Genomic DNA, 15,697 nt, shown 5'->3' with positions numbered 1-15,697 from the left:
GATTGTTCATTAATATTTTTAAGGAGTTCACTGAGTTGATTATCAGCCTTCATAAACCACTGAGTTTTTTGGTTTTTTTTTTTTTACAGAATTGGAGGTTACCTTTAACTTGCTTGAAAGACTGAATTAACCCTGAACTTCTTTCTAATGAAGAGTCATTTTTGAGTGTGTTTTTTTAGGTCCAAAAGTTATCATATGGAATGATCAAAACTGAAAGGAATCAGGAAGCATGCAATGAAAACTAAGTCATTCCCTCCAACTGTTCCTTGTTCTGTTCTTCTTTCTTCAGATCAGTAAACCAAGATTAAGCTCTTTCTTCCTGCCCCCTTCCCATTTCATTCATTTTCAGGCCAATAACTTTTTGAAACTAAGTCAAAGGGTCTACACATCTTTCCTAAATAAAAACTGCTCAACAGATATAAGGAACCCATAGAATGCTTTTAGCCTGAAATTATTGTGGTCTCTTACTGATTCACCCCACTCTGGGGTTAAAAGATAACCTTCACTAAAGAAAATAACATGCTGTAAATTTTCTCGTAAAAAGGAAAGAATTGTAGCAGCTTATTTATTACATAAACTGACCAAAACCATATCTCTAGGGAAGATGGCTGGATTATACTGTAAGATATATTCTTTATGAACTAGACACATAGTAAATTTTCTGATGACAAATGACAAAAATTTCTTATCTTTTAAAAATAAGCTAATTAAAATATAGTTCTTACAATCAGAAGCCTCTAAAGGTAATAAAATTCCTAAGATCTAGAAGATTAAGAAGTACCAAATAATGACTGCTGTGGTTCTGTAAGGTCATTGATTTATCATTGTTATTGAGTAATTCTCTGATGCTGACATCCATCCATCCCTTAGTAGTCTAAGAATCAAATGAGCTTTCTGAAGACTTCTCAAAAGGCAACATTAAGTCTGAATTCTCAGCCACTGAATCACTGTTAATCATGACCGTGAGCCAACTGGCAAGGGTTAATAAAATAGGAGGACCTTCAACTAAGATGAGGGAAAAGGACCAGAAACTAGCTGTTATCTGGACTAGTTGGAGGAAAAGAAATAGAAACTGAGCATCACAAATGCCCTGATATGATTAAAAGTCATCATCTCCCACATTCTATCCAAACTCTTCTAGACAGTATTCAAGACAAGTAATTCCTCAGACACATACTGACTGTTAATAGAGTAAAAGATTCAGTTAAAAGAATATTCTATCAAGAAAGGTGTTGGAGTGATTAGTTCTTGTAACACTGAAAACACAAAGGCCGGCTCAAACATTCAGACCAGTGAAATTAATATACTATAATCTATTCTACTCTATCTTCTATTATGTCAACATACTCCCCCAAAGGGTGCAAGAGTTTGACCACTTCATGGCCTTGAGTTCCTTCCACATTATTTTTCCACAAACTACCTCTATCTAGCTGGCCGTGGCAGCCCATGTTTGCCTTTCAGACTCAGCCTTTGTCCCCCTCCTCAATGTTAAATTACCCACATTCTTGGCTGACACTAACTGAATGTAAGTATCAGAGTGTTTTATTAAGTTCTTTGCTAAAATCGGATCTTGGACTTGCTACATTCTAATTTGTTGATCCCGGATTCTATGGGGTGAGGGGAGTAGAGGGAGGGTGGAGATGGTTGGGAAAAGGGGAAGGATACTTTCTTTGCTTAAGGGGTGCTATAGAGAAATAGCTCATCAGCTTTAGTTGGAGGTGGAATTTTAGCACCTCACACTGCCGACTGAATAACCATGTTGCTCTTCATATACTATAATGCAAGGACCATCACAGAAATGAACACATTATTTGCTATTTGGAAGCAATAAATTCTAGACAATGCTCAGCCCACACTCTGCCACAACTGCCTATGTGACCTTCGGCATATTAGTGAACCTCACCAAATCTTGATATCCCTGTCTACATTCTGATCCTCTTATTGTTAAACCAGACAAGACATGTAAAGCCCCTTAAGTCTCAGCATCATCTGTTAAGTAAGTATAGTGGAATGGCATGTTTGGCAAACTGTCTGGGTCCTCTGCTAATAGAAGCTCTTTTAATACGTGAATAAAAGCCTTGCTACCTGCTTTGTGAGAACACAGAAATGATGGATGACACATAAAACACCTTAAGCTTCTGGTAAAGAGAGGTCTTCCCACAGTACCGCCATTCATTATTTTCACAATTATGACAATCCTATTCCTAATACTTTGTGTTCTAAAAGTTCTTCAAACTAGAAAAATAATTCTCCTTTCCCTTTTCTCTCATGTCCCCACTTTTGTGTGACAGGATGGAAGAAATGGTCACTTAGAGAGAAAAATAGGGTAAGAAAAAAATTTGATAAGAAGTTCCTTTGTCTGTTAAAGGAAAAGACATTCTTCTAATGACAAGCAAAGAGCTCCAAATATGGGAGGTGGACAGAGGCAAAAGGATTGATGCAAGAGAACCATGTGGTACAAAGAGTGTTGATCTGGAGTCAGAGGACCTGGGTGTGAATCCTGATTTTACCACTTACTGCCACCTGTGTGACTTTAAGTCACTCACACTCTTTGTTTCTCAGTTTCATCATCTGTAAAATGAGGAAGCTGGACTACATATTTGACATTTAAGGGCCTTTGACACTCTAAATCTATGCTCCCATGAATCAAAACAAATTATAGAGTTTCATAAAAAGAAAAAGACACCCAGAAAGACCACAGAGGCCTCTGTCTCTAGAGCCAAAGCTCTTTTCACTGGACTGCCATATATCTAAAGGGTAAATGACTTAAAAATGAGTGTCCACATCAGTGACCAATGAGCTTGAATGTATAAACAGCATTCTGTGACCTCAGTGACTTTTAAGTCTCCAGATAAGCAAGCTCACACGTACATGGTTTTGATATCTTGTCGTACACAATTTAGCAGCAGTTTCTTTGCTTAGCAGATATGAAAGGCAAGGTAATGTTCGGGCCCAACAGAAAAAAGACACAAGTCATCCTTAACACAAACGCTGGTCTAGCTCCAGTGGAAAAAAGTATTGTACCTAGCTATACCTCGCTGTATGTAGATGACAATACATAGAGTGGAAAGAACCCTAATCTCAGAGGTTAAGAACTGGAGTGTAAGTAGCTCTATCAAGGTACGAGGGCAAGTCAGTAGCTCTCTGAGCCTCAGTTTAATCATTTGTAAAATAACAATGCTCAGGCTGCCTGCCTTCACCAGGTCTTTGAAGAAAGGACTATGTAAACATTAAAGCTGGTAAGTACAAGCAATTACTATCATTGAGTTTAGTTAGCATATTAAGTTGGTATATACTCTGATCAAGTCCTTCTGCACTGGAAATATCAGGATACTACTAGACAGCTGCTACTACAGCAAAGTCAAAACAACCTCAAGGTTCACGTCTTAAAACTAAAAACATTCTCATATCAAATGAACCAATGTTATTCTAAAGGCCCTTTATTCTGAATTAGGACATGTTCAAAAGTAATAGCCTAATGAAAACTATCTGGATAAGTCTAAAACAATCTAAACAATCTTTTCTTAAAAGGCAAAAACAAAACTATTTTTGCCAGCTTAAATATTCAAAGCCAATACTCAACATACCATACATACATAGCTTCTTATAAGAGCCTAGATTCAAGAGATAATAATAATTACATCAATTTAAGGTTGACTATTGAGCGATTTTGAAAAGGGGGTCAGACTGAGAGATAACACAAGGGCTTTCTAATAATACTGGCCTTTTCACAATGTCCCTAACTGCCTAACACATTTTGTAAAAGAAAGAAATACGGAATGTCTGATCGCTTCAAAGAAGGTAGAGAAAGTCTTTTTTTTTAAGCCAAATTGACAACATATTTGCAACCAATACTATCCCTCAACTTGTTTCCTTTTTTATCAAATTAATACTGAATTGACTCTTATAACCACTCTCGTTGTTAGCAGGACATAGAGTTCTTTTCTACCAATGAAAAGAACAAATGAACAGACCAATGTCTGTAGAACTCTCCACTAAGGTTTCAATAGCACATTTAAAAAGCAAACTTGCTTAGTTAAGAGTCAACCCAGCCCAAAAGACATTCTACTTTGGACAGAGATTAACTATGCCAGTCTCAAAGAAATGAAAAGGTAAGGACTGAGAGGCAAGGAGAAATATTTCTTTGCTTAAATACTGCAGATAAAGTCTTAACAATAAAAGAAAAACATCTGCCTCCATTTAGAAGTTTGAGTTTTGTGTGATTTCCTGCATCTCAAGGATCTTTCTGAACTACAAAGACATAACCAAACACCACATTTTCCCCCTCCTAGCTTCCCCCCTCAAAAACCCACAAGATGGTGATTAACAAACACCCTTGTATTTTTATACATACTTTTAGAAGCCACAAGAAAAGATAAAAGCTAATTCAGATAGGAAGCTCATCCAGAAAATGAGAAATAGGTTGCCTTGGAGGAAGCAAACTGCATCACATTAAGCAGGCAAGTGTTCCTGGGGGATAGTGAGAACAGCATCCTCACAGTGGGTCACATTCATCTCTGAAAGACTGGGCAAAGCTACCCTTCTCACCTACTCAAAGCCCCTCTGATTCCAACCTATAGCTCCAGAGGCACAAAGGCCTAGACTGTGGGAAATTCAGTAGTTTAGGGGAGCCCCAGACACTAAAAAGGACAGACTAACTGTTTGTGGGCCAAGCTCAAGAATTGTCTCAAATCTCCCAGGAGCTCATCCTCTGATCAAGAAGTGATCTGGAACCAAGACCTCAGCCCCCTAGAAGGCCAGTCTCTTGCAAGAGGCAAGGGGGAAGATATCTTTGTGTTACTCACTGAGGAATTCTCCCAGGTGAAAGGCACTGAATGCACAAAGCCACTAAGTCACGTGGGCAAAACCTTTAGCTTTTTCCCTGCTCTGACTCAGGAAGAACAAGGAATAGGACAGAATGGGAATCCCAGAACCAGAGACTCCTTAAGCAGTCCTTTAGTGATAAATGTAGTTCCCTCACTTCAAAGCAGCCTGGCAGCTGTAGCCACCCCTGAGAGAGGAAAATGTCTTGGCCCTGCTTCTCCTCTAAGTAGGTCTCTGTCTCATGTGAGGGAAGAAAGGGTTGGCTGACTCTTATCCTGGTGAAAATTTCCATTTCCACTTCCTCATTAGGCCTACTAACCCTTCTTCCTGGCAGTTGTTGAAAGAATGTATTTTGAAATCAAGACATAACCTTGGTGCAACTAACTAGACTTGTTAAACAGGAATAAGCAAAATGAATCCCCAACCCCAAAGTATGCAAATCAGGAAGGAGGCAAGAAATGGGGGAGGAGCGTTACCACTACTGGGGACACTAAGTTGTGGAATGTCATAAATTACTGGTAAGCCTAATAGATAAATGGATGGCTATATTACTGTATTATACTAAGCAGGTGGCTTTTTTGGTGTAGCTAAAAAGTAGGCAGTCTAATTTTTTTTTATTTTGAAAACACACGAAATTGCACGCATGTGAAAGAAGACTACACTTTCTGATCCTATTCAGTGTTTTTCTACAGCCTTCAAAACTCCCCTTGCAATCCTTCATTCCAAGGTTTTCTAGTTCAATAATGACTACTTCTCCATTCATCCTTTCATTAAAATTTCCTACTGTTTATTAAAGGATGGCAAATTCTGTCAGTATCATTTGGATTAGCATTCTAGTTATTTGCAAATGGAATACAAATGCCTTCAATTATAGCGTACTTTCATCATTATACAGAAGTTCAATTCTGCTTACTTCTGCTAAAAAAAAATTTATCATGTTAAGCATATGCAAAAGCAAACATTCATTCATATTCTCTCTCTCTCTCTCTCTCTCTCTCTCTCTCTCTCTCTCTCTCTCTCTCTCCACCTCGGATGCTGCCTAACTATAAGGCATTCAATGAAATGGATAATTCACATTCAAGAAGTCCGGTACTTTTGAGAAATTTTAAAAAAAAAAAGCTCAACGGGTCAACACTGAACTTTAAACTAAGTAAACTGATTTCTACCTTCACCATTTTCCCCCAAATAAATTGATGATGACACAAGAATCAAGCACACCCAAGGCTGAATGACATGTCATGCCAGCTGTATATTTCTTCAGCCTCAATAAATCTCTTCTTACTCTCAAAATCCTGGGCTGCTTCTAAAATAGCTCAGTAAAAAGCCTCAACCTAATTAAAAACAGCTTCCTCTGCAACAGTGGCCTTGATTTCACTTATTTACACATTAGCTGCAGCCTCCTTTTGGCCAATCCAGTCCATTCTCTGGGCCGTGCAGGGCCTTTTATCTGCCCCCGACAGCATTTTCTCCAGCAGATGCAGTAGATGCGATTGATTTGCTGTCGAGCACGGTAAATTAATAGCAACAAATTGCTGAGGGCCCATCTTGCTGCTCCACCATGCTTCGGCAGTTCTGCTTTATTTGCTCCATGATGGGCAGCAGTCAGGCCTCTTCAAGTCAATTTCTTCTTAACAACCTGCAATACTTTTCAATGGTGAAAATAGAGCTGTTCCTTGTAAGTCAGAAATCAATATCCTATTGCCCTTAGAAAATGCTAAACAAGCAGTATTGGCAATCCACTTGGTACTAGAGGGTATCAGATATAATGCAAATCCATACTGCTTCCCTCCTTGTAGTTATTACAGTTTGCTAAAAGGTTCCTAATGCCATTTATCATCATTTACCATCGACTGCTGCAGCTATGATTATGAGATCCTATCAGCTGGCAGAGCCCTTTCATTTCTATTCAATTAATATTTTAACAGCACTCAAATGGTTGTTGCCCAAGTCTTGTAATAAAATTTACAGGGCTTGGAGTGAAAGTTTTTCTTGCTTTGATTTTTAAAAAATATTTATATGTATATATTCACTTCATTTAGATTCTCATATTGTTGTTTTAACAAAATCAAGATTCATCAAAATTGAGTAAGAAGACTAATTTTCAAAAACAAAGGGAACTTTTGACTAGGGAGCCTTAACTAGAGAAGCTAGACGATTTCTTATTCTCTTTTGGTCAAAATGTAGTATTTCCATCTCCACATTTCAAATTCCTATAGCTCTTATTCAGAAATGCCTACTGGCTAGTCAAATTCCAATATCCAACCTTCAATAGTAAGTACAAATGTCCATTTAAACCCAAAGGGTCTCATTTACTTATAGCATCATATGCAAAACAGCAGGATGTGCTAAGATCATCTTAAGATCATGCTACGATGATCTCAAACCCAAGCGACACTGTATTTATTAAGGTATTAATTAGCAACACAAATAACATCTACTAAACACTATGCCAACTGTCTCTCTACAGAACTAGCTGAGATGCACAGCGAGGGAATTACTCTCTGATTGTCTCTCATTTTTCAGAAATTCATGATGCAGACACATCTCAATAAAATGTTCTTTAAATATATTCCTCTTGCCATCCTCACTTTCACACCAGAATGAGATATAAGGAAGCACAGACTCATATTATAGCCCATAATATTCCTCCCTAACTTTCTTTTCTGCTAGTTTCATCTGCTCAGTTCTATTGATCCTAGCAGAAATCGCCAAAAATTAGATTCATATTTTATGCTTTAATTTGATGTCATGTTACTGTGTACCCTCAGTTCCCCTTTTAAAAAAAATCAACTCATTCGACCAATCTAATGCTATTTACTCAGTTACCAAAATTTAAATTAATTATGTTCTCAAACATAATTGTTAAAAATTGGCAACATTATGCAGGCTTAATTAAGATTAAATCCAATTTACTAAATGTACTTTAATTGGTACTAATTACATTAGCTTTCATTTCAGAATCACAAATTCCCCATAGGTTTTACTTTAATAGTCTTCTATCAAAATCAGCACAGGATGACTGATGATGAGCACCAAGTAAGGGAGGAGGGGGAGGTGGCAGAAGACAATATTGACCCCCACATTGTTTCTGCTCCATGCATTTATCCTTTTATCAATTTGCTAAGTCACAGAGTCATGCCTCCATCACAGCCATCATTTTCTGTTCCAATGAAAAATTTCTCTAAAAATAAATACTGTGTAGTTGGAAGCAGCCAAGAAGAACAGGAGCTTTAACCGAAAAATACACAAAGGTTTCAAATATCAGGGCCACCAATTACTAGGGTACTTCCAAGGACTCCGGGGACTCCTACTCTTGAACCCTCTGAGACGCAAATCTAATAAGTGAATAAGCCTAACCTGATCTCGAGAACTAGGCCCAATTATGCTGCAGGGCAACTTCACTGCATTATTGCCTGCTTTCCATTACAAGGGCATCCAGCGAGTACATCTGGAAAAGAAGCTAAGAGGAACCAAGGCTGTCTGCCTAGGAAAACAAATAAAGACAGATATGCCTCTGTGCTTAAGGGGAAAAAGAAAGAAAATATAATAAGTAGGTGGTTTGCAGGGCTGTCTGTATTTCATAATGTGATAAACTGCCCTCAGGATTCTTGATGTGATTGAATTTAGAAAGCAAGGGGAAAAAAAGAGGGAAAAATACACTCAGCTCTCAATTTAAAATGGACAGCATTTGAGGACTTATGAACAAGAAGACTGTACAATTAAAGGTGCAAGTATAAAATGTAATTAGGAGACATCCCAAAAGACTATACTTCTGGCAGAACATGAAGTATCTATCTGTCCAGCACTTATACAGTATAAAGAAATCTAAGCCTAGAAGGTTATGGAGACAGGGAGGGAGGAAGTGATGGAGGAAAACATAGAAGGACATTAGTCACTAAGTTCAATCTTTAAAAGATACTAATTAATCTTCATATAGCAAAAAGACATGTACAAGATACAGACCTAAGATGAAATTTAACAGTAATGATAATTACCAAACATCTCAGCTGTAACTTGTTCAAGTAAAGCGGAATGAATGGAAGACCATAAGCTTGAATGAGCTCTCTGTAAGCAGGCAGTATTTATGTTCCTAATTTAAACAGAAATGGCAGTAATGCCAAAATGATATTCTAACTAATCTAAATGCATAGTATCCACAATACACTGTCAGTGCTACATTCAACATAACCATGGAACTAATGAAATAAAAGTATTTGGAATTACAAATTCCAATATTCTCATCCAATAAGTGATGACTTTGGAGCTTTGCAACTGTTTGCCCAATTTTCATGTTTTCAGATACCATTGATTTTCTGTCTTTTACTCTCTAATTCACAAGTTTAATGTAATAAAATGTACGCGGTGGGGCTAACAACCTTACCAAATGAGAGGCCCATGACATGGCAAAAGATGAACAATATTGGGCAAATCATCTTCTCCAAACTCAGAAAGTAATGATGCACACACCTTTAACATGAATAAGAAAGGAAGAGCATAGTAATCCGCTTCCCTAGCTCTGTACACTGGGAGATGAAGACATACACCTATTCCACTACTGGTTGGTGAGAAATCAAGCAACACTATTAAAAGGGCATTAAAAAAAATACACCATAAAATGAATCATTATTGCCAAACAATTCAATTTTTTTATAAGTGCTGTTTTTCTCTCTAGGAAACCCAAATCAAACCACTTAATTTATCCTCCAGCAAAAAAAGGTTAAAACCCACACATTGCTCAATGAGTCACACCACTCACCTTTCCAACTAATCACCACTTTTCTTCAGCTGAACTAATTGCTAGACTTCAAGGCACAGTGATGAACCTTATCACATCCTGCTACCAGGCTCATTTACTTTTCATAAATTTTGGAAGTAACTGACAGTTTCCTGGTTAAGACCCAACTAAGTAGCCTCCAGGGACCATTTTGAGGATTTTACAGCAATTTATTTGGTAGGGCTACAGAGTTCATTTTGATCCTTTGCAGGTAACCCTTTACCTTTCCATACAGTTTTACTTTTTAATCTTTTCTAAGAAAACATATACTCTTTATTTCATAGATTCTAGTTTATTTCTATCTTCACTATAACATAAATCTTTCTAAAAAGAAAACAAAAGTATGTTAAACTTAAGATCTTGATTTTGAAACATATTTAATTTGGTAGGTTTACGCAAGTTTTAAAATCATTTTTAACTATGATTTAAAATAATACACAACAACAAAAAAAGGGAAAACACAAAGAAAACCCATAGCATTCTACGCATCATAAATCATTTTTAGAATCCAGCCATACAAATGTACAAAAGGATAAAGAGACTACAGAATTATGTTTTTAAAAAGCATGATATGTTACTGAAATGATTTTATAATTAAAGGAAACCAGCCAAGGCTTACCTGCTTATGCATTTCTATATTCAACCCGTAGGACATTTCATAGTACTGTCAAAGAAGGAAAATCAATTACAATTCATGCCTACCATCAGGCAATATTTCTATTTTCTGTTTGAAATTCCTAATGTCCCCAACAAGAATGTCAAAAAACCCACAACCCATAATACCCATTCCCATAAACTCTATGATAAGCTCGGCTATATATCCAATAATTTTAACTTAATTAAAATACAAAAAGTCAAGGGAAGAGAGATACTCCCAGTGAAAAATGTAAAAAAGTTCAAAAACTGAGCATCCTTAACATGTTCTGTTCTATCTCAGGATTTATCTAAAGAGAAGAAAAATACCAGTATGAACTCAGTGACAAGTGTACTTCAATTCCTAGGCAAGACCAACATGTAAATGGGAAAAATACATCTTAAATTAATCTTGGTGCTTTGACAGAATTGGCCATAAAGGTAGTGTTACTGAGAAATAATCTCTGGAGTTAACTTTCTCATTTTTTAAGCACAGTATGTTTATAACCACAAATTCAAAGGGAAATTGCCTTAAATGCAAGCCCACAATGTAATCCTTCAGCAGCTTTAGAAGCCATCATACAAACATATATGATTACATGTCTTGGAAGGAAACTGCAATTTTTTTAAACCAGATGATAACTGGTACTTTGGCAATCTTGATGAAATAAACCTTGGGAAATTTAAAAAGCCTGTTTTATTCAATACATAGATGAGGTGGAATTTCATTTCTTAATTTAAAAGGAAAGATGATCTTTATCTACTTTAATTCCTCAGTCTTTAAAAAAAGAAATAAAGCATTAAGAACTAAATCATATACAAAAAAAAATCTTTAGTTAAGATCATTTGGAATTACAGTAAAACACAACAAAGCAAACCACCAAAACACTAATATTTTGATCGTGACTATAAGCAAAGCAGAAGTACAGAGGCGGTGGTGTTGTTTTTCAAAATTCTTAAAAAACAAAGCACAGAGAAAATGACAGAGCATGCAGCTAAACTTTGAGGACAATTTCAAATCAAAACCGGTTTTCAGAGGCAAGTTCTAACATCTTGGAATTACAGGTTTCTAATGGAAATTATGCCACAATCTCAACTACAGTGGCAACACAGTAGTGATTTCTTTTGTAGCCTCAAGCTACCTGAATGAATTCCTGCTTTTGGTATATCAAACTACTAGACATTTTGAATGTGTTATTCAGCTTTCTTACCATGACATAATGCCGCTGCATCTCGGTCTTCTCACTGGCCAGTTTTTCACATTCCAGTTTCAAACTGTTCAAGACATAATGAAGCATAAGCACTCTATAACACTTGATTTACATTCTCTTCTAATATCCAAGTACAATCATTACTTCCCTCAAGATCAGTATCCGTAAATTTCAGATCAACAATTAAAATACCAATACATTAAAAAAAAGAAAGAAATAGCTTCATTTCTCCTTTTTAATAGAATGTGTTATTTAAAGTTTAAGGTAGGAAGATGAGGAATCTCTGTTTCATCCTTGAATCTCATCCAGAAATGTGTGTTCACAAATTCATTTAAAAGAAACAACATTTTTTTTAAAAATCAATGAGATTAACATATGGTCACAAATGATAAAGCCCAGTCCCACAAAATATCACACTTGAGTTTTCCTTAATGGTGCACAAAGAGATGAATGAAAATATGAATCAATTATGTCTTAATGAATGATGTCTCTCTTTCCCTCCAAAAATAGAGGCAAGTTGAATACCACCACCCAGGGGGCAAATTGTTGATTTTGTCCAAATTGGGGTTTTTTTTAATTTAAAGTCATGTAAAAAGAAATATACATCAATGAGAATTATGACAAGACGATTTTAAAATGTCAACCTTAAGGCAATTATCACTCTGAGAATAAAACATCTTTCAGAAAAAAATGAAATGAGATAGCTCCCTTGCTAGATGCCAAGATTCTCCCCCTTGAAATGCTGAGAGCAGAAATGTGAGATGGTCAGAAGAAAAAAGAAGAGGAAGAAAATCCCAAGTAACAAATAAGCAAGGAAGCTAAAAGGACCCTGAATCTTATCCCTAGCTTTCTTTCTCCCCCCAATAAATCATTATTGAAAGTTTGAAACAATCTTCCAAATCTCCTACAGTCTCAAAGTGTTCTGCCTTCTTTTTTATTTATTTTGGGGTGAAAGGCTCACTCTTTCTTTGCACCTGCCCAGAAGGGTGCTGTTACTCACCCTTTCTGTCTATAAACAGGAAAAAAAGCCACCCCAAATCTTTATATTCACCTTGTCAAAATGAAAAAAAAAGGGGGGGGGAGGCGCTAGGGTAATGGGGGAGAAAACTGACAAGAGCTAAGCAAACAGGAGGATCAAGGAAAGTAAACATCATTACCTGTGGTACTGAGCCTGTAAAAACTGAAACTCTTCCTTAATCCTATCGCAGGACTCGGAAATTGTAAATTTAAAGGGTTGAGCAGGCTGATGCGGTGCCTAAAGAACAACAATAAAATATTTAATTATCCCACATCACAAGCGAGGGAAGAGATTGGGAAAACATACCATGCAAGGGTGGGGGAGGGGGGTTCACAGCACGTTAAGGCAAAGAGCTATTAAAACTCTCTCTTACCCCCCCCACTTTTCCTTCTTTAACCAAATACAGAGAAAAGTCTCTCCCCCTCTAGCCACGCATTCCCTTCATTCCCCGTACTCTACACCCCCTAGACACAGACACACGCACACACACACCGGTTTTTTTTTTTTCCCATCCACGCCTTTCTCACGAACATCAAGGTTCGAAAGCTCTTTTCTCATTAAGGATAAGACGGGGCAGCGTCTCGAACACACGCACTCCCCCCGGCCTGGAATCGAAACTGCCAAACAGCCACGGTCCATGTCAGGGACACTTTGGCCATATTGTGAAACTAGGCTGAGGGGGGTGAAGGGGAGGAGAAGGAGCTGAAAACGACACGTTTCATTCTCCAGGGACAAAGTGGGAGAGGAGGGGAAGACATCACCCCCTCCCAGCACGCACGCACACTCACTCTCACACACACACACAAATACACACACACACACACACACACACACACACACACGAGCGCGGGCGCACACTTTGGACCCCCATCAACCCAGAGATGCAGAGAGCTCAGAGAAAAGCCCTCCCACTCCCACGTCTCCCGGTCCCTCTTCGCGCCCCCCCCACCTTTCCATCTCTAGAAAAACTGAAGGAGCCGAGATCGCAAATCGTTATCTTCGGGTTTTCAGGGTTTCCCGAAGACAACAATAAGAAAATGGCTACAACTCAATTGTTTTCTCGAAACGACCCCCCCCCGCCCCAATCCTTTCCCTCCTTGCAAATATCCAGCAGCAGCAAAGGAGCTGTCTGAGAGTAATGGCACGGATTTATTTGTTTAGGGTTTCCCCCCTTTTTTTCCAGCCCTCGTAGTAAAACTGAAAAGATAGGGAGCGGGGTTGGGGTGGGGAGGAGGATCCCAGCATAGAAGTATCCCCGCGCCCCCTCCCCGCAAGCCGGGCTTTGCTTCCACTCACCGGGTGTCTGGTCTGCGGGTACATCTTGCTCAGATCGCGAATCATCCAAACCGATTTAGTTGGCGGCGCTGGGCAGAGCAGCTCGGTTCATTTGTTTTAATGGCAACAAGGAGGAGGAGAGGGCACCCGGCGGGCGGGCGGCGGGGCTGGCTGGCTCTCGGAGGAGCGTCTCTCCGGCGGCGGCAGCGGCAGCGGCTATCCCTGCGCCCCCCTCCCCGCCCCCGGGTCTCGCGTGACACAAGAGGAGGAAACCCTCGGCGGCGGCGGCGACGGCGTCTCTGTACCCGGCAGAACGGAACCACTCCAACATTCCACGGGGGGCTTGTCACTGGCCGGCGGTCATTGTCGAGGGTAGACTGTCTCCCCCGGCAACGTTCGGAGGCTGCTGTCCCCACGTTCCGGAGGGTCCGTTCCTTTTGAAGGAGCGGCTGCCCGGGAGCTCCTGGAACGTTCCTTTGGCGGGTAATACCCCTCCGATCGCACCAGTCACTGCCCTCCAAATGTGGTGGTGGTGGTGGTGGAAACCGCGAAACACCCCGTGTACCCGCACGCAGTCTCTCTCGCCACCCCACTCCAAACTTTTATTTGTCTTTTAATTGGTTATTATTCCTTGGTATGCACTGCCTCTCTTCTTGCATTAAAAAAAAATGCAAACTCCTTTGATTCGGCTGTGGTCCTTGCCCGGTGCTTTCTGTGATTCTCTGGAGATTATTCGGTTCACAGCAACGATCTTTTAACATGCACCTTTTAGCTTCTTTCACCTCATCTCATTTCCTTATTTTTCTTCCTTCCTGTTTTCTCTTGTATTTCACCCCCAAAAATTTTTTTTTGAAGAGGGGTTTAAAAAAAAGAAAAAGAAAAATGCTTTGCGGCTTTATTTCTCTCTCCTTTCAAACTCCTCGAACACCACCACAAAACAACATACAAGTGTGTGAGAGAGGAGGAAGAAAGCAGCAAGCAGCCTAAACAACCGCTCCGAACAGCTCTAACAACACGCTCTGTCTAGGTGACTTCTTTGACCAAATTTAGCAGCAGCAAATCATTAACATTCTGATACATATTCACAATCATAGATGAAGGCGGCGCGGAGCATCCCGGGAGATGTAGTTCGATCCTGGCAACTCTTTCCCTACTTCAAGTTGCAGGGTCGAACCAGACAGACTACAATCACCGCCAGGCCAAACGACGACTCCTGGGTCCCCCACCAACGCCCCGCCTACTCCCAGCGCAGCGGGCGACACAGACAACCAATCAGAGACTGCTAAACATTAATCGCCGTTCTGTGTTACTGCCCATCATTTCATTTCTGACAAATAAGGAGCCAGTGGGGAGGAGCCGGACAGGCTAGTTCCCACGTGGGGGCCGGGAGTCGCCCGAGGCTTGAGCCAATGAACAGTGTGGGATGAGGCGAGCGGGGGCGGGGCAGAGGCGGCCCGCCCGAGGTGGAGCTTCGTGGTTGCTGACGTTCCTTAGCGCGAGCGTTTGAACAGGGGAAACATTTGTTCAGCTGTCAATCAAAGTAACGTGGGGCTTGGTGGAGCTGCTGCCTTTGCTGCTGCTGCTGCTGCTGCTGCTGCTGCTGCTGCTGCTGCTGCTGCCCCCGCCGTAGCGGTTGCATCTTGAAACCTGGGTGATAGTGGCAAAATAAGGGTGGAAAGGAGTGGGATGGATAAAGAGGAAAGGAGACTTGGTGATGGTCAAATGTACTCAACTTCTTATCCTAGTCCTCTCTCCTACAAAACCCCCAACTCCAAACCCAAACATGCACACGACACTGCCCTCCACGGCGGCCGCATTAGCCGCGCCAGGAATGCGGACTAATTAGGGTCCAATGTCTCCTTAAAGAGACAAGCTCGGCCTTGTGTAACGTGCCGAAACCCCTGTTGAGACAAGAGAGGGAGGATCACGCTGATCCCACTTCTTTCAGTTCACATCAATTTT

At 39.8% G+C, this 15,697-nt stretch overlaps 1 protein-coding gene across 1 annotated transcript in view; it reads right to left on the bottom strand.

Moving 5' to 3' along the window:
- Positions 1 to 14,824, bottom strand: part of TLE4 (TLE family member 4, transcriptional corepressor) — a 159,062-nt gene extending 144,238 nt beyond the window's left edge. Inside the window, 4 exon segments of the mRNA XM_020995568.2 lie at positions 10,218 to 10,262; positions 11,443 to 11,506; positions 12,600 to 12,697; positions 13,757 to 14,824. Of these exon segments, the coding sequence (XP_020851227.1) occupies positions 10,218 to 10,262; positions 11,443 to 11,506; positions 12,600 to 12,697; positions 13,757 to 13,801 (252 nt within the window). The 5' untranslated portion in view covers positions 13,802 to 14,824.
- Between the last annotated feature and the right edge of the window lie 873 nt (positions 14,825 to 15,697).

Source organism: Phascolarctos cinereus, unplaced genomic scaffold (genome assembly GCF_003287225.1).
Source record: "Phascolarctos cinereus isolate Bilbo 61053 unplaced genomic scaffold, phaCin_HiC Scaffold_4;HRSCAF=312, whole genome shotgun sequence".
NCBI lineage: Eukaryota > Metazoa > Chordata > Mammalia > Diprotodontia > Phascolarctidae > Phascolarctos > Phascolarctos cinereus.
The sequence above is the reverse complement of the archived record's forward strand: the minus strand, read 5'-3'. Positions and strand labels throughout refer to the sequence as shown.